The sequence below is a fragment of the Eucyclogobius newberryi genome, unplaced genomic scaffold, assembly GCF_026437365.1.
Source record: "Eucyclogobius newberryi isolate DKJ021-1_F unplaced genomic scaffold, fEucNew1.0.hap1 SCAF_5, whole genome shotgun sequence".
NCBI classification, from domain to species: Eukaryota; Metazoa; Chordata; class Actinopteri; order Gobiiformes; family Gobiidae; genus Eucyclogobius; species Eucyclogobius newberryi.
The window spans coordinates 17357412-17381552 of NW_027316167.1; the positions used below are offsets into that span (position 1 = coordinate 17357412).

The following is a 24141-nucleotide window of genomic DNA, read 5'->3' on the forward strand; positions in this document are numbered from 1 at the left end:
TGGGATCTGATTATTAATTTATTACTTTTTTCCAATATCTGTCCATCATCATAAAAGATGCTGAAGGTTATAGTGGGGCTGTACATCCGACACTCTTCCCTCTGTTTGCTGAGTAGCTGCATGGTTTATTTATTTATTCACATCCATGTCAAGTCTGTGGTTTGTTTTGTGCAATTTAACTAATAATTTATCACTGATGTGTTTAGATTAGTGGTGGACAATATTGACAAAAAATATACAATATTTGTTTGTATCTTATTAAATTGATAAATATTCAGATGGTATTTTAGCAAAGCATCAAGAATGTGGTAAAATGTTCCTTTTGCCTTGGTTGTCTAGCACCAAACGTGAATGGACCAAAAAATATACCCTAGACTTTTGTCTTTTTGCTGTAATTTTAAACTTGTTTTAAATTCACAACCATATATTATAATTTTGCATATCTAATAATAATAATCATTGCATATTATGATTTGTTTTAATGTATCTCCCACCTCTAGTTTAGAATGTGTGACAATAAACATTGAATTCATTTAAATCCTCTTGTGTAGTTCACTGGAGTCTGTTCAGGCAACAATACTCTCAATTGGAAAAGTTAACTGAAAAAAAAACCTTTAAGGTTTCTTTAAAAAGTAGAAAATACATTTGTTTTGAAGCCACACTGAAGAGATATGATAACCATTGTATCCCACTGGCTTGAACATGTACTTTTTCTGGTAATATATGCATTTAATTGAATAATTAAATGGTTGCAGTTATGCCACATTTCTTATTGATTTCTTTTAACCATCTACTGCAGGCTACAATGACCACAAGGCCTTAGCTTGTATGGAAATTAATTAAGATTAAGCACTAAATAAATAATGTATTGACCATTTGAGTCTTGAGTTATTATTTTTCTCATTGTTTGGGAACAATACAATCTTCTGCTTCCACTCATGGTATTAGGCAACATCAATCACAAGCACTTGAAAAATATATATATATATATATATATTTTAAGTCTGTGCAAACCGACAAATACAATATGGGACTTTTTAAAATGTCCTTCAACGTCTCAAGAAACAACCATTGAATATACAATAAAAAAAACAACCTTGTCTTTATTTTTGGGATGAATGAATGATGACGCTTGAGTCGGACACGAAGCCAGTCCATTCATCAAAACTGTTCTGCAAACCTTGGACTTAAAGCTTAACAGTCTACTTTGTTCACATAAATGTTTTGACCTTTACCCACAGTGATTAGTTTGAACAAATGCGACATAAACGCTGGTAACATTGCAGCTATCCATCGAGGGTGAAAGTTCATTCACCTCACATTTCAAGCGTTATTATCCCTGAAATTTCATTCTTCACAAAGATAATGATGGCTATTTCAGAAAAGAGCTGGAAAGACTTTGAATGTGACAAATATATATATATATATATATATATATATATATATATATATATATATATATATATATATATATATATATATATATATATGTCGAAAGCAAAAACATGTTCACTCTTCAGTCTGTTTTTCACACGCAATAGCGATTATTCAGCCTAAAGAGCCTTGGACACGTCTATTGTGTTGGTGATGAACAAAGAGATGGAGAGGCTGAGGGGGCAGATGGTTCTGCTGCTGCGGTAGCGATGAAGAGGGTTGAGACAGGTTGAACGGCAAAAAAAGGGAACTACTGTCCATGTTTGAAAAATACTATTAGATTAGTGTAATTTTTTCTAACTTTTCTAATCATATTATCTTTACCGTATTGGATAACTAAGTGTTGCGTTGCACATTTACATATATATTTTTTCTGGTGCTGTGTGAATCACTTACATGTCTCCATAGAGATGCCATTGCTTTGCTAGTAATGTTCCAGAGTATAGCATTAGACTTAGACTTAAATTTATTCAATCGCAGCTGTTTTTGTTGCTGAAAAACTCCTTTAAAGTTACACAGTGCACACTTAATTCAACCTATGTACAAAATAGTATCTGACATGTCACATTTGGTACTAGTTCTTTCATATTGTCACGATCCAGGCACAAACCTCTTAAAATGTCCATTATCACTGAGGAGCTGGTTGCAACTTAATGTGCCCAAGTCCTCTCCAAACTCCATCTAGTTCCAGACTTGCTCCATTACTAAAGCTGTATGTGACTATGAATGTAACCGCACTTTCAAATCAATACAAGCCAGAGAATGGACTGAGATAAGTATAAGTGCTCTCAGTCAGATAAATCCTCAATACCTTTATTTTACAGTATAACGCTGGGTGAATGAGTTTTATTTGACAACAGGGACACCTGCTGTTCACGATAAGTAAAGCCATGGGGGCTGAAGTGCAAGGGAAAAGAAAATAAATCCGATAGAAAGAGAAGTATCAAGTCAATAAACTGCATAATGTCTACTGACGTCACTGCAATGTTTGCATAAGACAATGTCAAATCTTTTGTTTGATCAGTAACAATTTTACTATTATTAAGATTGTAGCAAAAAAAAAGTCCAGACAATCCATCCATTTTCTACCGCTTGTTCCCTTTCGCCTATCCCAGTGACTTCGGGCCTTAGGCGGGGTACACCCTGGACAGTGGCCAACTTGTCGCAGGGCCAACACAGAGACATAGACATTACAGACAGTTCACTCTCACATTCATTCACTAGGGCCAATTTAGAGTCACCAATTTTGCCTAACACATACATGTCTTTGGACGGTGGGAGGAAGCCGGAGAACCCGGAGAGAACCCACGGGGAGAACACGGGGAGAACATGCAGACTCCACCCAGAGAGATCATGTAATGTTGGCCTGGTCCGGGAATCGAACCCATGATGGGAGGCAAGAGCGCTAACCGCCTTTGCCACCGTGCACCCCAGTCCAGACAATACAACTGATTTTTTTTTCTACAATGGAACAATCCAGGACGAATGAGGTATTACACCAAATGGTTTAAGATTATTGACACTGTGGCCAAACAATAGTTCAATCCTTAACTTTATTTCATTCCCAGTGTCTAATACATGAACATTCTTCCAGTCTGTAGCCAGCTTTATGAAAACAATCTTTCTAAATGATAAAGTCTTGTTAATGTGGAGTGAAAAAGCACTTAACACGTAGGTTTTTATTTTATTTTTTGGGAATGTAGACTGAATTGAAATAACTTGTTTTTGCTTCTAAAATTCTCAATTACTTTCTTGTTCTTACAATTATATTGTGACCTGGATATTCACGATTTAGTACTCTTTTAGTAGCATAAAATAATGGTAATTCTGTTCTAAAATATCAGGATCCATAATTCAGGTATTTCTTTGCCGTCAAGCTGCCTGCTTTACACCGTGTGCACTCCGTGTCCATCTCCACGGAGACAAGCAGGTGACAACACAATGTTACAAATCAGATCTGTGAAACGAGAAACGAGCTCACTCAGCGTAAGAATGTGTTTAATATTTGTGCAATAAAAACAACTGCAACTGAATATGTAAAGATGAGTTTATACTGTGAACTATAACAGCCAAGGCAATAGGATTTCCATGGAGACAAGCAGATGGGGGAATAAAAGTTACATAGTGCACCTATGAGTGAACAAAATGAACATTGAAATATTCATAAGAGGATATCATTTTATTTGTTATTTTAATCATCCTAAAGCTTCATGTTAAGTTAATTTCATTAGTTTATGTAGCTTCTTTTGTTCAGTTTACAATTAAGAAAGTACAGATTAACCATTCACATATTAAAGTTGAAGTAGTATATTTTAATAAACAGTTGCTTTACATCAGTTTATTTTGCAATAAGACACCAGTGTGTGTCTGAAGTTGTATGAAAGAACAGTCCCCAATAGAAAAGACAGTGTGATCACAGTTCTGTGTAATGCGATTATTCTCAATGCTCTTCAAATCACGTACAACCAGTGACAAACGATACTCGTCTTAAAGCAGAATTTAAGCTGTCATTTACTGCATGCTTTCCTGAGACGACTCAATCCCGTCACGGCCACCTTTCATTTGCAATGCAAGCACACGGGCGTGACAAAATCACAGCGAGACTTCAACAAACAAATGAATCGCCGACATTTGCACTCAGCTAACATGGAGCGAGTCTAAAAGAGCCAAGACTAAATAAATTAAAAAGCATATTCAAAATGAACAAGGCCTCAATGACAAACTAAGGCAAATGCAGTGGCGCACAATAGTTACAGATGCAGACTCCAATCATCATAGCTTTTGAGTTAGTTACACAAAGCTATATTGTAATTGTGACATTAAAAAAACTAAATATTTACTTAAATTTGTGATATGTCCAGAAATAACTGGGTCAAAGTGTAATTGGAAGATTTTTTGCAACAAAGCATTTTAGTGCGCACAGAGAACTAGTATCCCATTGGAGTTCTTTTTACTTTTTAATCTGATATTGCATTTTTCTTAGTCGAGTATATTGAGGATTATGTCATCAATGAGCTCAACATTACGTCGTGATAACAAACCACCAGTTGGGAATACATTAGCTTGACGAAACCAAACCTGCTGAACCAGTCCGACTTTGAGTGTGTGAAATGAATAAGGCATGGAAAAATGAGACTGACAAACCCAAATAACACAAAGACAATACATATCACCAAAAAAGGTTAAAGGTATAGTATAAAAATGGGAGAATGACTTTAAATTAACAGATCAGTCACTTCCCGATTGACATGTGTGACTTGATTAAAATATCAGCCTTGATAGTGATCGTCAAGGTTAGATTGGCCACCCCCCCCTTCAGTTAAATGGTCATTTTGGTCTGGATGAGGTAAGATTACAGATTTATGCTATTAAAAAAGCTCAGAACAATAACTATGAAAAGATTAAACCTGTTCTATTTTGCTATTTATAACTTTATGTATATGCATTAAATAATTTAAGTCTTCTTCTTGAGCTCTTCAAACCTTCGAGTTAAATCATCAAAATCAATGTCGTCCGACGAAGTTGTTTTTCCACCAAATGAAGACGTGGGGAGTGTGTCGGGAACCGAAGGCAGCTCCGGCAAAGCGCTGCTGTCGAATCCAGGCGGTGCTGGACCAGAAGCTGTCACAAAACAGAGAAATAAACCATAAGTGAGACACAGGTGGAAGAAGAACATTATCAGGTATTAAGGAGTGACTTACCGACAACCTGTGAAGAGGAATTGTCATTTAGGTCATCGATCTAAAATGACAAATGTGTCAGTTTTCATATTTATTTCTAAAATGGTTGAGCGTTAAATAGGTTAGTGTTTATACTACACATCCCTGGCTATATAATAGATTTAACATAAGAATCGGTTAAACAATCTAGTTTCAATGGCTCTAGTGGGGACAATCCAAGAGTTTCAGAATGATAAAAAATAAGACCTTTGTCATAGCAATTAATAATTTGAAACAAAATATTTCTTTTGAATGGTGAAATGTCTACAAAACATTGCCTATAACAAGAAGTTAGTATAAACATGAATATTAAACTTAAATTTGATGATGACATTATGATTTTAGTCTATCAAACTAAGTAATATTAGTAATTAGTAAAAAGGTTTAGAGGACAAGTAAAGCACCAATAAACTGTTCTTCCCTGAGTGGTGCCCTGTCCGTCTGTCCAGCTGTAGGAACAAGGAGTGGACATGGGGATGGTGCGGTCACTTACGGACTCGTATGTGGGGGGGAAATTGGGCAACTGTGGGGGCTGCCCTCCTCCCATGTGGGGTTGGAAGTTGTTGTAGGTCCCAACTGGGGCATTGAATGGTTGCTGAAAGAAAACGATAGAACGTACAGCTTTAAAATAAGCCACAACAATACAACTGACAGTTCAGCTGACAGTGATAAGCTCTAGCTTCATTCACACAGAGGCCCTTACAGCTCCTTTAGGTGTAGGATAGTTGAAGGCTGCAGGCATGGGCATGGGCATAGACATAGGGCCCATGGGCATGGGAGCCATAGGTGCAGTGAAGCCTCCTCCTCCTCCTCCGCCACCTCCACCTCCCTTTCTGTCATTGTTCACATCGATCAGATCCGCCTCTTCTCCAGGACACACCTCAGGCTGTTGGAGAATCAGCATTTATTTCAACACATGTGTTGAGTACATTTTTCATCTGTGGGACTTCATCTGAGCACTCACATGAACCATGGCATCGGGCTCGTATGGCACATTATAGTTCTTTGCAATCTCGATCAGGTAACGCTCCACCAGGATTTTAGGAGGAGCCTCAACACTCATTTTATGCATCAACTGGAAACACAACAGGTGTTTATGAAATAAATAAACAAAACTATACAATAACCTTTACTTACCCTGTCATTGACCGTTCCAATCTGATTTGTCCTGCAGAGTTTGCCATACTCTTTGCTGTATTTTGCACACAGCTGATCAGATACCTGACAAACATTAAACATAATAAAGTCAATGAGAGATAATCTTATGCTGCTTCTTGTAAATTTTGGAAATGGGCCTTACAGTTTTTAGCTCAATCACTTCACACTGAAGACGAGGGGCTGCCCAAATAAGAGTAGACACTGCCTCTTGTAAACCTGGATCAAGCTCTCTGAAAATGTTACATCCGTGTAAGTAAACAGAACAAACTGGACAGTATAAAAGTGCAGGATTTGTCACTCACTTCATTGATTGAATGAGGCCGAATCGAGCAAGGAGCAGGTCACAGTAAAGCTCCAGGATCTCCATGGCCTCCACCAGATAGTCCTCTCTGATGATCTGCTCCACTCTGATACGCGCACGCTCATCTTTACCTGATGACAAGTAATCGGCAATCTCCTTCCGGGCCTTCTGAGCGAGTTCAGCTTTATTTCAAAAAGACACAATTGACACAAACTTACATAAACATTGATTTATTTCACGGTAGACAATGGTAATAAATGACAAGGTCTGTTACAGAAAATGTTTTAGAAGTGTGACATATTGCTGAGAATATAGAAACTTATTTTTTCAGCTGACAGTGGCAATAAAGCAGTATTATTCCCTCCAAAAAACTATTCTAAATGTACAATATCATTATAAAGGCACGAGCTGCAATAAATGAAAAGGAGAATGAAACACTTCAGTACTTAGTCTTTGTTTGCATTTATAAAGAGTCAGAACTTACTTTTCTTTTTCTCCAGAAGTTTCAGTCTGCTGATGGCAAGCTTCAGATTGATGCTTAGCCTGTTAGCTTTGAACCCCCCACCAAGCATTTTATCAGTCCACCTGCCAACAGAGAAAAGTGAAGCTACACATCAGGGCTCAGATGACTCACCCGATCATGTGAGCAGCATGCCAAACCCGCTACGTTACCGCTGCCACTAAATGACTACAAATGTTGTATTTCAAAATGGACAAGAAGAGCACAACATTGAATCAACGTTATCCAGTATAATGACACGCTTTAGCCAAGATATGTGCCTCGTACGTGTCTACATGAAATAATATATAAAGTACAACAATGTCAACATATCATAAACTAGGTAAACATATCCATTAGCTATAATCTTGGCGTCCTACTACATTGTTATCACATTGAACCTATTTAACTTAATGAACCTTTGCTTTGTGCAATCTACTCTGTCACGGTTCATGTTAGCTGCTTAGCTTCAACAATGCTAACGGGAAAACAACTGACACAAAACTTGACAAACAAGAAAAAGGTACATGAACACAACAAGTAAACGACAAGTCAAATACAAAGGGAAACCCCACAAATACTTACTAGGAGCTCTTGAGAAGATTTGTCGACCACTTTCGGGGGGGTTTCGTTCAGTGTTTGGCTGTCCCGGAGTTCACTTCCGTGTTATGTGTGGCGTGCGTGACGTTGTGGGACTTTTCTTCAATGGGCGGGGCCCTGCGCAGGTCATATTTCAAAGCCTAAAGAATAAAGTAGATGACAGTAAATGCACCTTTGAGGGTTGGCTGCCAGCCGCCAGTAAAAGCAACAACGTAAAGGAATGCCGATTATAGTTTGATATAATATATTTAACCATACCCCTTTTCATCATAATAATTGAGCATTTTCTATCACAACTGTCAAATGATATTAGATTTATTTTATGATTGAGATCTTGGACGCCACTGAATCGCAGTGTATAATAAACCTTTATCCCCTATTTTACCAGTGCGTTGACAACCCAAATGTCCCAATGACCCAAAGATTGAGAATCACTGGTATAGAATGGATGTTATTATACACAATACGCTCCCAAAATTCTATACTCTACCTTCAATTTGTTGTATATATATGTTTAATCTCAATTATTAAAAGGAAAGAAAGTAACAAACACATTTATTTTTATAGGTATCAATGAGACGTTTATATTTTCAAAAGGTGATCATTAAACAAAAACTGTACAATAAAACGGTCATTACAGACAGTCTGTTATAATTTGAGCTTGCTGGCAGACACTTCCTTGCGTTTCTTCTTTTTTGATGATGGATCTTTAGCACTTTTGATCTGGCTTTTAACTTGATCTTGGAGCTCGGAGAAAAAGGCTTGAGAGGAACGCAGTGCTTTGTCCTTTCCTTCGTCCTGAGTCAAAAACACAGACACATTTAATGAAGTGTAAAAATACAAAGTGATATAAACAAAAAGTATAAGGCTCTTACTTTCAACAGTGTTGCTTTGCCCCCTTTTGTGAGTTTCTTTAAATTTTCAGTGACTTGGGCCTTCGATGGCTTCTTATTTTCGCTGATTTGTTGAGCGTCTTTGAGTTTCTGTCTTCTTTCCTTTTCCTGAATTTTGAGACGCTTCACCTGTTTCTTGTGACGTCTCTCACGCTTTTTGTCTGATGTAGTCTTTTCAGTGTCACCCAATATATCGCCTGCCTTGTTCTTATCCTGATGTAGGAGAGAAGCAAAACATTGTCAAACACAAGTTTGTAAAGCTTCAAGGAAAACAGAAAAAAAGTGATCTAATCCTAAAAAGCATACAAAAAAACAACAATTTAGTTTGTTAATGAATATACCTTCACTTCTTCAGGAGCCAGTAAAGTGCCATCACTGACACTGACAGGAGCCACCTCCTCCATCGCAATAGAAGGCAAGTTAGAGACCACTTTAACCTCTGGAGCAGACTGAAAACAAAAAGAAAATAAACTCATTACCATAGAATTCATGAAGAAAATAATGTGACCAAAATATTAAATAATATATGAGAGACAGAGATGGAATCTATGTCATCTACAAATTCAAATAAGTGTATTTAAAAGATTTATACAAGTACAGGACTTACCGGTTTGGGGGTGAAGTGGAAGTTGGAAAGTGCATCCAACTTAACGAAAAGTGTGTCCATGAGCTTTTGGATCTCTACATGAGCTGGGTTTTCCTTTTCTTCAGTCTTTGTCTAAAAAGTATAGAAATATTTAGAAACACAAAATACTATGCACAGACATCTATAATGAAGACAATACATACCTGGATCTTTTTGATGTATTCTTGTTCATAGACTTCTGCTAAGCTTTGTTTGCTTTTCTCGTGATCCAAGGTTAGCCTCTTCTTATACTCAAACACTTCCTCCTTGGGTTTCTCTTTGCGGACCACATCATCAAAGGCCTTGAATGTCGTGAACGTTGGATTAAGTTACGTCAGATGCAAAAAGTAACTAAATACATTTGAAATACACATAACTAACCCCATCTTTAATTCTCTGTTTGATGATGTCTTCAAGTGTCAGTGTAGTTTCCTCTGTGATTGCGGGGGCTGAAAAAAGTGAGAATAGCATTTAGATGGAGACTTCCAGTTTAATGCTTTGAATATAATATCAAATTTAGCTTCTGACCCATTCTGGAGGACTGTTCAAACTCAACGTCCTCCTCGAGCATGCTGTTCTCTGGCCGAGCCTGGGCCGACACTTCTCCAGTCAGCTGCCATGGCTTTTCTCCTAACGCAGCTTTCTCCAGCTCACTGATTTTCTCTGACATCTACACAAGCAATTCATTGGTTCAACAACAAGAAGACTAAGCAATGATTACTGTTCATAGTTCTCATTAAGCATATATTTAAATAAATTAGTAGAATCGTAATCAACAAAACAATGAAGGTCCTGAGTGTAATATGTATTAGGTTAGAATCACACCAAATACCAGAAAACATGTTTAAAATAGTCCATAAATAAGCATAACTAACTTGCTAATAAGGCCAAGAATTCAATAGAAACTAAAAGCACCAATATTTATGAGTTTCAGTGTCCTGTATATTGGAGCCATTTTGAGTACTTATGACCATTCAGATAATCACATAGTATTTTGCATTTTCTACGACACAAAACAAAGTGCATCGGTGATTACCTTCTCTAGTCTTTTTTCAAATGGTGATTTTGATTCACTTTTGGCTGATTTTTGAGAGTTGGCCGACTTTCCCCCCAATATTTCCTCTATATCCTCTCCTTCACTTTCTTCATCCCCTGAAAGGTTAAATGAAACTTTCTTCGGTTTGTCCATTGAACGTTTTGGTTCATCATTCCTAATAATGGAAACGCAAAATACAAAGAGACATTATTAAAAACTCACAAAAGTAAATCCTTTTCAGTTTTCCATTACCAAACTAAATCACTTAGTACACAAAATACTACACAAGTGTTAAATGTATTGTTCTTACGCATCATCTTCTTCCTCCTCTTCATCACTTTCATAAACATCGTCATCATCTTCATCGTCGTCATCTTCCTTGTCACCAATTTGAGGCTCCTTGTCAGACTCTGAATCGACATCTGCTTTTGCCATTCCTCCCTCCACAGGATCAAAGTAATCCTTATACTTGAGATTCCTGGAACTTATTACCTAAAACAGTAAAGTTATGATCAATTCAATCAATTTTGCTTGAAGAATGAAAACAAAAAAAACAAAAACATACATTTGTTTTCTTTTTCTTCTTGGATAAAATCTGCTCCAGATTGAGCTCATCATCCTCATCAGAAGGCAAGTCATTAAAATAGTCTAAATCATCTTCATTTTTATTGTCCTTTCCTTCCCGTTTGTCCATGTCATCGAGAAACGACTCCATATCTGACAATTTAAAGAACTTATCATCAACTTCAGAAGGAATTCCCCTTGTTTTGGACTGTTTTCCATCCATCTTTTTCTTAAGTTTTTCCCTTTTCTCCAAAGCATCCACGTCAAAATCTAAATCTGAGCCTTCATCTGTATATTCATCTGCACTGTCATGAAGCTTTTTCTTCGAAGGTTTTTGCTTTTTCAACCTGTCTTCTTCCTCCTCCTCCTCGTCTTCCTCTTCTTCTGCATCGTCGTCATCAAACGCTCGGTCGCTTTCATCTAATTCCTCCTCATCTTCCTCGTCCTCCTCTTCCTCAAACACAGTTAAAGTCTCATCTGACACAATATTCTCGACAAACTTTTCAAATTGTTGTAAAACAGGGTCGTTTTGCAGCTCCAGCTCCTGCCAGATCTGCTCCTCATCAAAGTTTTTCACTGCCAACTCAACCAGAGGACTCCCTTTAAAATGTTGAGGCTCATGAACCTTTTGAAGGTCATAAAGGGTTTTGGTGATTGAAGTGAAGTTTTCAGCCACATCATCTTGAAGACTAGAAGAGAGAAATGAATGACAGGTGAGGTAGTCTATAGCCATGTTTCTACAGATCTAATATTATCAGCGGTACAGTACTCTCTCAATTACATTTACTTGAATAACGTTTTGGAGAACTTGTACTTTTCTAGCAGAATACTTTCACTCCCAACTCTGGGTTATATATTTTACAATTTAACTAATCTCCCTAGTTCCTATTGTGATAAAGTATTTTGGGTGACAAAAACTTTGTCTATCTGTTGAAAATACCAGAGTTTGTGCATTATTTCATGTTTTGTCCTTCCAATTAAATTAACTTAAATATAAAAGGGAACAAGCGGTAGAAAATGGATGGATGGATAAATCAGAAGTTTCTACCAGACCCGAAATCCCAAAATAATGTTACTTTTAATTGAGTAATTTCTTGGAACACTACGTTGTACTTTAATAATTTAATTTTTTCAACCCATTACTGAGTATTATTGGGACCTGGTATGACATTTTCCCCATGTGGGACAATAAAGGAATATCTTACACGAGGGAGCGTTAATGTATCACCATAGGGCCTACAATCTACAACAAACGAAATACTGCAATTAGAAAATATATTGCTCCAGAGAAAAAAACCCTTTGGATAAATTACAACCATATGCTGTCAAAGGTACATTCAGTAGTTGTTACTTCGGGGCTAGAAAGCTGCGCTAACTAGGCTACCATTAGTCGACTAATCAATGCAATGGTTTGCTTTATAACTGACCGCTATGAGATCAGATTTTACAGGTAAAAACATAAAAAGGTTACCTAAGTAACCTTAATACCTTACCTAAGAAATGTTTCTAAATGTTTCGTGTTGACGTTTATTCTCTTTACACAATCCTCCAATGCGCTGCTCAACTCTCTGGCAGCCATTTTTCCACATGTGTAGCTCGTGGTGTCGCAGGTAAACAGGCTCGACTAGAAACTCTTGCGGCGAGTGTTTTGTTCCGGAGCACAAACATGGCGTCCACTGCGCTGAAGGTTGCAGGTTGGTTTGCGACAACAAAAACACCGCCACATTCTTGCTTCATACATTTTTACCCCAGTAACTGCACAATTAGTGAAACTTGAAGTAGGTTAGTTTCTGGAAATGTTCCTTATCTGATTTCAAGATGACAGAACAAGCAGTAACATAACACAGGCAGGCCAAATTTAATTGATTCAGTTTTTAGCAAAACTTTACTCACCTTCGGTTGTAGCTGGAGTTATTGTTTAATATATTGTTTAATGTTTGAAGGCTTTTTTTTAATAGACAACAAATATGATAATACTCAAAGGATAACTAGGAAGATGAAGGAAAACGTGGTAGTATTATAGTTGGTGGGTACATTTTCACGGACTGAAAAATCAGATGTCTTAAATAATCTGACAACCCAATTATATCTGTATACTTTTACTGCTTGCTATAATTGCTCCTTTTTCGTGGATTTTTCCTTGTTAAAACCTTCATAAAGAAATCAGATTACCCACATCAACATAACATGACATTTCAATAATCTGATAACTCCAGAAATTAGATAATGATCAGATTTTGCTGTGCTTGTAACTACAAAATCCTCAGATTTCTTGTTCCTCATGGTTCCTTTGATTAGTCATGTCAGATTTTGAAGTTTGCATGTCATTTAATTAATTTTTAAGGTTCAAAATCACATTATAATCAAGATTTTAATGTGCTTGTGAACATAGCCAGTGTTACATTTGGCCTTTTCACCTAGATGTATTATAGCCTTTTAAAGCAATTTGTACTTGTATTTGAGTATGTAATTTTGAACAACAGTACATTTACCCAGTGTAACTTCTTCCCAGCTTTGTCTAGATGTTGTTGTCAGACATTGATGATGAGAGCGTACTCCAAAACAGCAGCTCTTGGTCAGGGCGTCCCAGGATCAGTGTGGAAGCTGGGAAGACTCAACCACATCGCCATAGCTGTTCCTGACATGGAGAAGGCCACCTCTCTGTACAGGGATGTGCTGGGAGCCACAGTGAGCGACCAGGTGCCTCTGCTGGAGCACGGAGTCTACACTGTTTTTGTGGAGCTTGGTAACACAAAGCTCGAGCTTCTCCACCCTCTGGGAGAGAAGAGTCCCATCGCAGGATTTCTACAGAAGAACAAGGCTGGAGGGATGCACCACATTTGTATAGAGGTGAGTTTCTACTGCTCTATTGTTCCTATTATTACATACAACCAGTGTTTCCCTCAAGTTTATACTGAGACTTTGGCACAAGCGAAACATGTTTTAATTATAGCTGCACGATATTGTCTCTGCTGATAGAAATAATAACAGATTAAATATGTTACTTGACAATATGACAATACTACAAGTTAATTTATACATAGTTATATTATTCAGCTTGAAACACTGCCTTAAACTGTTGAATATATCATAACAACTAACTTGTTCCCCAACCCCTTTGCATCCCATTGATTTTGTTCTGTTTGCAGGTGGATAACATAAATGCAGCAATAGCAGATCTCAAAGCAAAAAACATCAGGACTCTCTCTGCAGAGCCGCGAATCGGTGCTCACGGAAAACCTGTGATGTTTCTTCATCCGAAAGACTGTGATGGTGTTCTGGTGGAGCTGGAGGAGGCGTAACACTGTGCCTTATGTAAGAGAGGGACTGGTGAATAAACTTAACTCACAAAAGAAATGTGGTGGCTCAATGTAGAATTAATCATAGAAACAGCTATCTGAAAGACATTATTTTGTTTTGTGCTTCTGAATCAAGTCTTATGTCCATGCTTGGGGTTTAATATTGTAAATGTGTAAATAACTTATTCAAATAAACTAAAAAAAATGACACTTTTTTTATTGTTGAGGTACTCAGGTGCCAGGTCTGTTTCTGCAATACAGTACTGTACATGATAAATGAACCACTAGAGGGCAGCATACCTTAGCAGACGGACATATTCCTTGACTTTCCCCCTTATTTTTCACCAATCATGTTTCACAATCTGATTCTGATGTAATTGTTTGTCAATTTATAAAAGAAATCCCAACTATGAGACAACCCTACCAGTCTAAAACAGAAGTCCGGTGAATAATGCAATGTAAAGTGCTTTGTGAGTCATTATGAAAGGCGCTGTATAAACCTATTAACGCTAAAGGCAAGCGATGTCATTTTCATATCCAGTCCATGTTCACCTTTTAGAGCCGAGGAAACTAAGGTCTAGTTCAGTTTCAGCATCCGGAATCAACAGCATTTAGCGAGAATAAAACCTAACGTGCTAGTGCGTGTATTCATTCATTTTCTCCTGCTTGTTCCCATTAAGAGTCACAGGGCCAGCTCAGTGTATTTTGGTCGATATTTACTAATCAATGCAGTGGTGCGTCTGAGTCACAAGCTCTAAATTAAGACCATATCTGTCGGTGTCATATTTTATTGATCCGACATTCAATAAAAGCATTGAAATCGGAGCAGATTCCTGGCATCTTCCCGTGTTCTATGATACAGGTTTGAAATTCTAAGCCGCACAACAATGACAAGGAAATCTGAACCAGAGGAGTTTATTGGGCAACTTATGGCGTTACACACAGCAAAGGAAAAAGAACAGCCAAAAATATATTTAACACAAAGATGCTGAGCAGGTTACAATCCTTACCATCATTCTCTTTTAAAAAGAATCATAATTTTATGAGCTGAGGAGGACTATGGTTTTATGAATCATGCGGACGGTTTATAGGGGAAACAATTAGAAGCAGACAGATATGCAAGTCATTGGTCACGTGGTTTAGCTGCTTTCTTTGCCCAGAGAGTGCTTGTCAAACAGGTACTCTGCCATTCCATTCTGCGGCGCACCCATGCGACGCAGGTTTGACACCCAGTCGCCAAGCTCTTTGATGGACTTAACCTGCTCGTCCAGGAAGTGAGTCTCGATGAAATCACACATCTATAAAAAAAAAAAAAAAAAAGCGCAATCGAGTTAGTTGTTTAGTTTAAGTCTATAGTGGGTTTTGTTGATCCAGCAACAGTCGCATGATCTGAGGCGGAAGTTTAATTCCTTCCGCATAATAGTTAGGAGTTTCAGCATTATTTTATGAATTAATATTTGCGGCTCTAAGGTCATTGTTTAAATCATCAAAAGTAAAGCAAATAAACTAATAATTGTGCCAATTTTAGGCATTTCATCAACTTTATTTATAATTCAGAAAGATTTCATAAAGACAATATGAAAGTATTAAGGATTTTACTGTTGTTTTGGTCATGCCATCAATAATTGTTAAAAAAAAAGAAAAAAAAGTTGTCTTACAACAATCTTAATAGTAAAATTGCAATACTTGCACGTAGATTAAATATTCCCTGCCATGTACACAATTATGTTTTTGTATTTTCTATTACCAAGTAGCGGTCTCTACTTTAACCTCTTATTAAAAAAACAGGTCTGGTCTGGAGCTGATAAGGGTTCATGTTTAGCAATCTAGACATAGAATAAAATAAAAAAAAAAACTGTATTATCAGAGTGGCCAGGTACATTTAGCAGCACTGTATTATTAACAGCAGGGTAATGTGGGCCTTACGTGTGGGTCATTATGCTCGGTGCTGAGTTTGTGCAGGTCGAGCAGAGACTGGTTGACGCTCTTCTCCAGCTGCAGAGCACACTCCAGGGCCTCCAAGCCACTGCCCCACTCATCTCTCTCTGGTTTCTGAAATGTAGAGCAGGTCACATTAAGATAAGCCTAACTAAGGGCGATGGTCTGATCCCAGACAGCAACATGTTTGGCCATTTCTTAGAGCCGTTAAACATTTTACTGAAATGCTCGGGGTTGTGTCAAGGACAGATAAGAGGATGAGGACAGGGCACACCCTCTGAACGTTCTGCTGTTGAAATCTTCGATTACCGCCACAAGTTTCTAAATATTTTAAGAAAAAGAATAGCATACCCTGACATCCTGGAGGAAGATCCTTCCACCCCTCTGGTTCTGAAACTTCATTAACTTTTCAGCATGCTCACGCTCCTCGTGCGACTGGTTCAGGAAGAACTTGGCAAAGTTGGGCAAAGCCAGGTCGTCCCGGTCGAAGTAATAAGACTGCAATGTGTCATTATAAAAATAAATTAGAAATATATTTGTGCGTAGTTACAGGATGTGCTGTTGAACAAAAAGATTTTTAGGAATACACATTAGATCTGCTAGCCAATAAGTAAACTTAAGTGTTGCACCACATGATTTAATCTTTGAACGAACTTTAGCCTCACATTTATTGTAGGATCACTTCACCTCACAGTGAAGTCAAGCGTTACCCTAAAAATGTTTTAAATACAACAGCAATATAAAAAAAACATTACTGCTGCCTACTGACCAGAAAGTCCATTCTGTAATTATAGTGACAAAAAAATGAAATACAAGCGCTTGTAAAAATATTGGTAGACGCTTGCTGACAGTCTGTACATTAGAGCTCTCATGGGCTCTGACTCAGCTGTTGTGTCTGGCTGGACCTTACCATGGACAGGTAGACATAGGAGGCATACAACTCCAGGTTGATCTGCCTGTTGACTGCAGCCTCACAGTCCTGGTGGTAGTTCTGTCTCACCTGTGAACTCATGACTCTGGAAATAAAGTGAACATAAGATTAGTGTATGTAGTTACGTAGTATTGGCCTAGGATACAATTACAGCTCAATTACAATAATTACACTTTCATAAAAAAGGTATAGTTATTGCCTAAACTAATCATTTTACTTGAGCCAACGTCAAGTGACCGGACTTCACCCTGATCATGTTTATGCACCTCTTGTCCTCTGTGTTCAGCCCAGCACTTGGAATCATGTGAAGGTTTTTCTAGCACTTTAGTTACTTCTCGTCACTGTCACTTTTACCACTGTGGGTCCATGACAGTCACACGGAGCCGACTCGTACGTCTGCGTTTCTGTGTAATCGTTTTCAAAGCCCGTGGAATCAAAGCGGAGAGGAATCAAAATCGTCATATGCTTTAAGTCATATGTCACAGTAGCAGAGCAAGTTCAAAAGTCAAGATTCAAAAAGGGGGAGATGAGCGAAGGGAACCAGGACAGAGGCTGGGTGACCCACTCCTCCGCTGCTATCTTGTATTTAGAGATTAACCAGCGTGGTGTGCGCACATTACGACAACCATCTCGCGCTCCATTGGCACGGCTCTGGGCCCGGCCCACACTTTGAGAAGCTCTGATGCTAAGTTAACTGTTAAACGTTGAATCTAGAGCCTACTGTGGACATACACATTTAAACAGAGGCAATCACTAAATAAACATGCGCAAAACAGATCTAAAAATAGATCTAGATTAGGTTACATAAATGTGTCGTGGTGGAGCAGCCGCGCGCCTCCGGTACAAAGCGCTGCGCCAGGCCACGCACACGGACAACATACTAACCGAGACTGATCCAGCACTAACTCTTCGCCAATTAGCAAACTTTAAACGTGAAAAGCCAAAATATTTCAAATAAAAATGAAAAATTCTTACCAAATTGGTGTGTTTCGAGGGGCTGAAAGATTGTCCTTGATGAAAAACAATTCTTGAGCTAACGTTAACACTGAGTGCGAACTGTGAACGCAGATGGACGAAATAAGAAGATGTTTAGCGATTATCGACTGATGGTGGCAGGAGACAGTAGAAAGGTTGCCGTTCAAGCACTGTTGAAGCAGGTAACCTTTACCGTCCGCTAATGTGAGGTCGACTGGAAGCAGCGCGAGCTCTGCGGCATATATAGCGCTCCAGCGTTGACGCTACGTCACTTCCGCCACGACCAACACTGAACAACAAACTGACAAAAACAACCTTCAGCTTACGTAAACTGGTTTAACAATGTGTCGTTTTATCATTACTAAATTACACTCCGTAATGTTTTGGTAACATTTTACATACAATCTAGACATATTTTAAACCAATTTTATTCAATATACAGAGTACTTAACTGTATGCACACATAATACATATAGCTGTAGTCAGTCCATTTTTGTACCACTATTACAATCTTTATCATTTATAATGTTAAGCTTCTGTGTCCAAATAAAATGAGAATCCTTTCCTGAACAATGACTCATCCGTCTTACGTGAATCTGACATTTCAACATATTGAAATTCCCTTTGTCGTCATGACATTGTTAAATTTGCAGACTCAACTACTTGGGACACAATGTTTAGTTTCTACTTTATTCCTGTGGCAAGTGTCTTTGTTGGGAAGCAGTCAAATTGAGCTTTGATTAAAAATTCAGGGCAGATTATATTACGTATCTGTATGTTTTACTCATTTGCCGAAGGTTTCGTTTCTCTGATGCAAATGTAATAAGACAACTTATTGTGAAAGACTGAACCTTATCTGGTTTTCACTGTAACATGACTTGCATTAAAGGCACAATTCACACAAAGATTTTATAAATGTTATTTATTTTCGATTTAGTCAAAGAGGCCAAATCCCATGTCATCATCGGACTCCTCGGACTCTTCTTTCTTCTCTTCTTTTTTCTCCTCAGCTGCAAAGTAAAAAGGAATCCTTAAACATCAAGTTAACAATCCAGTGAAACACTGGCAGTGTATGAGACGACACCAGAGCGAGACAAATGTGAGGTAAAAGAGGCTCACCTGCAGCAGCAGGAGCAGCAGCTCCACCTGCACTGGGAGCTGCAGAGCTGGCAACAGCGACAGCGCCACCTGCTGGCATGCTGGCCAGCTTACCGTAACCTGAGAAGATTGGTAAAGATTAGCAGATAACAAGGCCTTTAGTCCAAATAAAGATTGATTAGTCCCAGGCAACCAAAATGTTTCATTAGTCAGCTAACTTTTAGCTGAAAAGCTAAGACATTGAGTCATTTCTGTGAGTGAATAGATTCATTTCCTCTTTATTGGAAGACACAGTTCTTTGTACTTCTCTGTAAACACATCTATATTTGTATTATCAAAACTAAATCAACTAAAAGGATTTCTTCAGTAAATAATGAAGAGGACAGTTTAGCTTTTAGGGTTGGAAATCAAAATCACTATATAGAACTTTTTTTTTATTTTAGACTTACAGACCGTGCGTGTGTAGGCGCAACGTCACTCACCTGAGGCAATCACCTCGTTCACATTTTTGTCCTTGAGCTCAGTGATCACCTGTGGACAAAATAAATTCACACCATTAGTGCTGGATTGTAACCGCACGTGAAATAGTTCCAATCCTTGGCCGGCCAGTTTAACCTTGTCTAGACGTGTGTCATCAGCCTCGATGCCGACGCTCTCCAGAATTTTCTTGATGTCCTTGGACTCAGGGTTGTCGTTACCACTGAGGGAGGCAAGAAGGTAAGCAGCAACGTAACGCATCCTGTGGACAGACAAAGTGTTAAATATTTCAGTTTGTTAATTAAAAGTAGTAAGAGTCCCGAAAAGTAATTTGTAGTAAACTTTACATATTTCCATTAAGACATGCAGTGAGTCCATTTTCTTACTTGAACATACTATATCTACAAATGCATTGCCCTTTTTGAAATATTTTGCTACCATTGACTGTGGCTTAATGCGAAAGCAAGTTCATAGTTGGTGACTTCTGTTCACAGACAATGGCAACAAACACTTTCCTGATTCAATTAACTTGAACATGTACATTTCTATTTCGTAGAGATGGGAGAAATATGCAGCGCAACTTATTCACCTGATACACTTCTGCTACGTTAGCTCATCCTCTGAACTTTTTATTCTTGCAATATAAAACTGATATCTCAAGATGCATCAACTATTGGATAACAGACTGGCCTTCTGACAGATTAAGCTCAAATATCCTTTACGGCCATATAATCAAACGGGAAATGGTGATATAAAGTTCTTCCTTCAGTCTAGGGATCAGGTACCTTGCCTGCACAATGAAATGTGATTAAGCTGACTAGGACTGTACACAAGGTTTAGATCTTTCACACCTTTGAAGAAACGTTTTTTTTTTTTTTGCCGATTATTGCTAGCGCATTAGCAACTGCCAAGTTGGTCTCAATAATAAGAAAAAAAAGACGAAAATGTGTTTTTTCTAAACCAGGCGGGGCTCGGGGTTTGTTTATAATGACATTGGAGACATTGTTTGGCTTTGAGGTTGTGATTTTGTGAGGGAAATCTTATAAAATGTGACACTCACTTGGCTGTTCAGGCGAACGCGTGTTCACGACGAGGTTAGCGCGGACAGAAAGGAAGTGACGTTAAGGAATAAAGCGGAAATAGACACTTTTCTTCTTTTATTGGTGGTAGTGGTGAAGAAGAAGTGTCGCGCCATCTGCTGGACAAAAGCATGTAATGAATAAACAGTATTTAAAAATAATGTGGTGCGACATGAAGGGACATAGAAATTTAAGTGTGTAGATAAAAATACTATTGCAGCATATCCTTTTTTAACCAAAACAGAGCGATAAGATAATCCTTTATTTGTCCCACAATGGGGAAATTCAAGTGTTGCAACACAAATAGGTGTTATGGAAACACTATAACATTTTATCAGCCCAGAATGCACGAAGTGATTTATTTACTTTTTTCCATGAAGACTGATCATGTTTTGTATGCAAATGTTTTGTCTTGTTTTGTAATTCAATTAATGTGGCATTAATGTAAAAGTGTAAGCTTCTCTGTGGGATGTGGGAAAGAGGACTACATGGCTGAAAGAGAGCCATTTGTTACAGCTATATGTGCTCTATATTGATTTGTACCTGGGCATAATTTTCTACATTTTGTTTTTTCCACTGCCTTTGAGCTCCTTATGGAGGATAAACCTAATCCATGGTGTCCAAACTTTTTTTTCATCCAGGGAAATATATTGAACATACTCAAAGTGGAGGGTCTCAGACTGTGGTCAATGTGAGCGATTAAATATGTGCATTTAGCAGGGGGGTGATCTTGCCACCACATCTTTCTTCAGTTTGGTACCAGCCTCAATGTTTGTTATTGAGGTTACTCTAGTACCGGAGTGATAATGTTTTATAACTAACCTGAATGAGGCCATCAGTTTTTAATTCCTTTTGTGTGATTTATAGATGTGCGGTGAACAGTAGTACTTGAGTTAATTTAGGCCAATTCAACAGGAAATCATAGGACCAACAGAAATGGATCTGGGCTACATTTTGTGATAAAATGTAAATATATGATTATATTTCTGTGATGTATTTTATCTGCATAATAGTGATATGACGATATTTGTATATTATCTGCATCATTACTCCAAGAGAAAAATGGCATGTGAAAAACTGCATTTGTTTGTGTGGCGTAAAGATGGGCCAAAGGAATGTTTATCCTAGGGAGGGGGTGTGGCACCCCAGGGGAGTTTAGGTAAACATTACCCACTCTTATCTCTAAGGAAGAAAGACAGTTGTAAAAACAAGTGATGTGAAGTTAACCAATGAGAATGTGACCTGCCTATTTCATAATTTGTAATAAAACCAACCTGCAAGAGAAAAGAGACCAAGGAGGATCGCCAGGCTGCTTACAACAGCCTTGGCGGCCCGGCGGTTTCTCCCATTGCCACACAAAAGTCTGACGTTTCTGTATCGTTTCATATTCTAAGTTGAATTGTGTTCTCTGTGTGTTAAGGAATAGCATTAGTTTATGTCTAATTTCTTGACACATTTGTCCCCTGGGCCATAGTTTGGCACTTGGGTCTAATGTATGTTAAAAGTTAATGCCCATCATGTCTATGCTTTATAGCCCGGTTGCTTTGGTGCTGTGTCCTAACAGTTTTTCTTTTTTCACCAATTTTAATATTTACTGATGCTGTTCAGGTGAAGCACTTTCATCAGCAGAAGTTGTTTTATAAGCTGTAAAAATAAACTTTAATTTAATTGAGAATGCAATCACAGTGATAACACCATCCAATGAAAACATGTAAAAACAAAACAACGCTACTTAAATGACTTCACTTTGAAAGTTGTATTTGACACTAATATTGGCTGTTTAGACGTTGTGAGGTCTGCGTGATAAGTCCAGGGTTGGTTGGTCCAAGTCCCACTTAAGCCCGTTAGTCTGATAGGACTTGTGTTTCCAAACACCAGCTGGCCCTCACTCTCAAGTCCACTCTCGTCTCAAATGTGATGGATTTGTGCTGCCAAAAATGTGAAGTGAACCATTGTCAGTCAAGAGTTTGCATCTACGTGAAAACTCTGTTAGTTTAATCATGAAACTTGGGCAAAATCTAACTTTTCCCACCAAATCCCACTTTAGATTTTATTTGATTTTCCAAATATGGCAAGACAGACAAACTTAACAGAGATCTGAACTAAACCAGGTCTAACAGTGGACTATGCGATATCATAAATAAACATGCTCCACACGTAATGCAGAGCTAAAACTAAATTACTCTCAAATTGTGGTTTAAAATGGTATATTATTTCTTATTAAAATTTAGATTTAAATGTTTTCAACTCTACTCCAAACTCCCTTCACACTGCTGCTATTTTCAGATATGTAAATGCACAGCCCCGCTACAAAAACTAAAATGTAGCCTAGTTTACATCAAAATCTTCTCCAAACCATTTCCCACCAGTAAGAAAAACAACTTTGATCAATTGAAAAGTCACAACTTCAAGTGGTTTATTAAGCCTAAATTGTGAACACTAATTGTCTACATCACATTTTACATTCAACATTAAGAACAGTAAAGAGCGAAACAGAAAGGACAAAACAGCAACAATTCTACGTGTAAGAAGCCGACGAGCATTACACATTTTAGACCGTTATCAAAAAGTTTCACAAATGCAGCAAATTTGGTCCTAACATAAAAGAAAATCTGCCAAAATCTCAGAAAAAAGCAACAATTTAGGCCGGTTGTCGTCACAAATGTCCGACGCGGCCGGCGTTAGGTCAGTGCAGTAGTTTTCTGAGACATGGCTGATATGGCCGTGGTACTTGAGCAAAATGAAGTACCAGATATTCCTCGGGTTATTTTATTCTTTAGGAAATTCACTTATAAAAATTGAGAAAATATCAAAAGAAAACTATTATAAAAAATACTCTATTGGCCATTTGAAGTGACAAAGACCAAACAGATAGAAAGGTAAAGAGAGCATCGCAAGGATAACAGACAGATGTGAGTTTGCAGCGAGTGTGTGTGAAAGCTGTATTCATAGTTTATATACAACACTCTGTACGCAGCAAGCTTACTTTAAATTTAGCTACGATTTAAAAAAGATTTAAGCATGTGATATTGCATTTCACACGGCCTGAAGTTTAAATTTGACGCTAAAATTACAGTTGTTCGTCCCATCAACATCAATGGAAGTTTTCTCATCCCTGATCTTGCATAGATTATTACTGTGATTTGCACATTTCTTTGCTGTGTATCATTCAAATTTATCCATCAGGTTCAAAGGTTTTCCATGTAAATGTGTTAATTAATTTGGAAAAACATGTTTATCAAAACATAGTGTCCATTTTTAACATTAAGCATATTTTACAGCGCGTAAGCACCATACATCCTTTTGCTGACCACAATTATCAAGCCACAGTAACTAAAACAAAACATTAAAATAAAGATAAAAACAGCCACTTCGGACGGCAGCCAATCAGTGACCTGCATCTTGTGACATTAACTGCAAATCTAAAAGACACATGACCTTAACGTTCATAATGTCACTCAAACAATTATCTTTTACCCAACAGTTACTATTGACAAGCCAGTGTGCCACGCCCC

General features: G+C 37.9%; 5 protein-coding genes across 10 annotated transcripts in view; 1 reads left to right on the forward strand and 4 right to left on the reverse strand.

The window, feature by feature from the left end:
- LOC140381741 (large ribosomal subunit protein P2-like) overlaps positions 1 to 20710 on the reverse strand; it is a 61003-nt gene extending 40293 nt beyond the window's left edge. Inside the window, exons 1-5 of one of the 6 annotated variants that reach the window (XM_072465870.1) lie at positions 20608 to 20710; positions 19686 to 19809; positions 19553 to 19601; positions 19092 to 19190; positions 18877 to 18964 (exon numbers count right to left, since the gene is read on the reverse strand). In XM_072465870.1, coding sequence (XP_072321971.1) covers positions 18906 to 18964; positions 19092 to 19190; positions 19553 to 19601; positions 19686 to 19808 — 330 coding nt within the window. In that variant the 5' untranslated portion in view covers position 19809; positions 20608 to 20710 and the 3' untranslated portion in view covers positions 18877 to 18905. Of the gene's footprint in view, positions 1 to 18876; positions 18983 to 19091; positions 19191 to 19552; positions 19810 to 20607 lie in introns of those variants that run through there. The other 5 variants (XM_072465869.1, XM_072465871.1, XM_072465868.1 and 2 more) reach the window with 5 other exon arrangements.
- Positions 3726 to 7792, reverse strand: ist1 (IST1 factor associated with ESCRT-III). The gene is made up of 10 exons (XM_072465126.1): positions 7697 to 7792; positions 7097 to 7197; positions 6614 to 6794; positions 6454 to 6541; positions 6291 to 6374; positions 6118 to 6228; positions 5857 to 6039; positions 5647 to 5748; positions 5136 to 5175; positions 3726 to 5055 (listed from the first exon to the last, which is right to left on the reverse strand). The coding sequence occupies exons 2-10, from the start codon at positions 7182 to 7184 to the stop codon at positions 4889 to 4891; spliced, it is 1044 nt and encodes a 347-aa protein (XP_072321227.1). The 5' UTR covers positions 7185 to 7197; positions 7697 to 7792; the 3' UTR covers positions 3726 to 4888.
- On the reverse strand, positions 8251 to 12466 carry mphosph10 (M-phase phosphoprotein 10 (U3 small nucleolar ribonucleoprotein)). Its single transcript, XM_072464720.1, has 11 exons — positions 12323 to 12466; positions 10831 to 11518; positions 10576 to 10757; positions 10266 to 10440; positions 9758 to 9899; positions 9611 to 9678; positions 9394 to 9531; positions 9212 to 9322; positions 8946 to 9053; positions 8587 to 8817; positions 8251 to 8509 (listed from the first exon to the last, which is right to left on the reverse strand). The coding sequence occupies exons 1-11, from the start codon at positions 12406 to 12408 to the stop codon at positions 8360 to 8362; spliced, it is 2079 nt and encodes a 692-aa protein (XP_072320821.1). The 5' UTR covers positions 12409 to 12466; the 3' UTR covers positions 8251 to 8359.
- mcee (methylmalonyl CoA epimerase) lies at positions 12420 to 14186 on the forward strand. Its single transcript, XM_072464721.1, has 3 exons — positions 12420 to 12523; positions 13342 to 13679; positions 13979 to 14186. Exons 1-3 carry the CDS (start codon positions 12496 to 12498, stop codon positions 14129 to 14131), a joined length of 519 nt encoding a protein of 172 aa, XP_072320822.1. The 5' UTR covers positions 12420 to 12495; the 3' UTR covers positions 14132 to 14186.
- On the reverse strand, positions 15028 to 18258 carry LOC140381022 (ferritin, heavy subunit). The gene is made up of 5 exons (XM_072465038.1): positions 17973 to 18258; positions 16977 to 17082; positions 16418 to 16564; positions 16055 to 16180; positions 15028 to 15426 (listed from the first exon to the last, which is right to left on the reverse strand). Exons 2-5 carry the CDS (start codon positions 17076 to 17078, stop codon positions 15268 to 15270), a joined length of 534 nt encoding a protein of 177 aa, XP_072321139.1. The 5' UTR covers positions 17079 to 17082; positions 17973 to 18258; the 3' UTR covers positions 15028 to 15267.
- Positions 20711 to 24141: the final 3431 nt, after the last annotated feature.

Excerpts from the sequence above, each read along its gene's own strand:
- mcee (XM_072464721.1), top strand. The coding sequence starts at position 12,496 with ATGGCGTCCACTGCGCTGAAGGTTGCAG. Across the intron at positions 12,524-13,341 it reads CACTGCGCTGAAGGTTGCAG|CTTTGTCTAGATGTTGTTGT; the intron begins GTTGGTTTGCGA and ends ACTTCTTCCCAG. Across the intron at positions 13,680-13,978 it reads TGCACCACATTTGTATAGAG|GTGGATAACATAAATGCAGC; the intron begins GTGAGTTTCTAC and ends TTCTGTTTGCAG.
- mphosph10 (XM_072464720.1), bottom strand. The coding sequence starts at position 12,408 with ATGGCTGCCAGAGAGTTGAGCAGCGCATTGGAGGATTGTGTAAAGAGA. Across the intron at positions 9,679-9,757 it reads TGAACAGTCCTCCAGAATGG|CCCCCGCAATCACAGAGGAA; the intron begins GTCAGAAGCTAA and ends CACTTTTTTCAG. Across the intron at positions 8,510-8,586 it reads GCAAAGCAACACTGTTGAAA|GACGAAGGAAAGGACAAAGC; the intron begins GTAAGAGCCTTA and ends TTTTTGACTCAG.
- ist1 (XM_072465126.1), bottom strand. The coding sequence starts at position 7,184 with ATGCTTGGTGGGGGGTTCAAAGCTAACAGGCTAAGCATCAATCTGAAG. Across the intron at positions 6,229-6,290 it reads TTGGAACGGTCAATGACAGG|TTGATGCATAAAATGAGTGT; the intron begins GTAAGTAAAGGT and ends TTGTGTTTCCAG. Across the intron at positions 5,749-5,856 it reads ATCCTACACCTAAAGGAGCT|CAACCATTCAATGCCCCAGT; the intron begins GTAAGGGCCTCT and ends GTTTTCTTTCAG.
- LOC140381022 (XM_072465038.1), bottom strand. The coding sequence starts at position 17,078 with ATGAGTTCACAGGTGAGACAGAACTACCACCAGGACTGTGAGGCTGCA. Across the intron at positions 16,565-16,976 it reads CCTATGTCTACCTGTCCATG|TCTTATTACTTCGACCGGGA; the intron begins GTAAGGTCCAGC and ends GACACATTGCAG. Across the intron at positions 16,181-16,417 it reads TCTTCCTCCAGGATGTCAGG|AAACCAGAGAGAGATGAGTG; the intron begins GTATGCTATTCT and ends TCTACATTTCAG.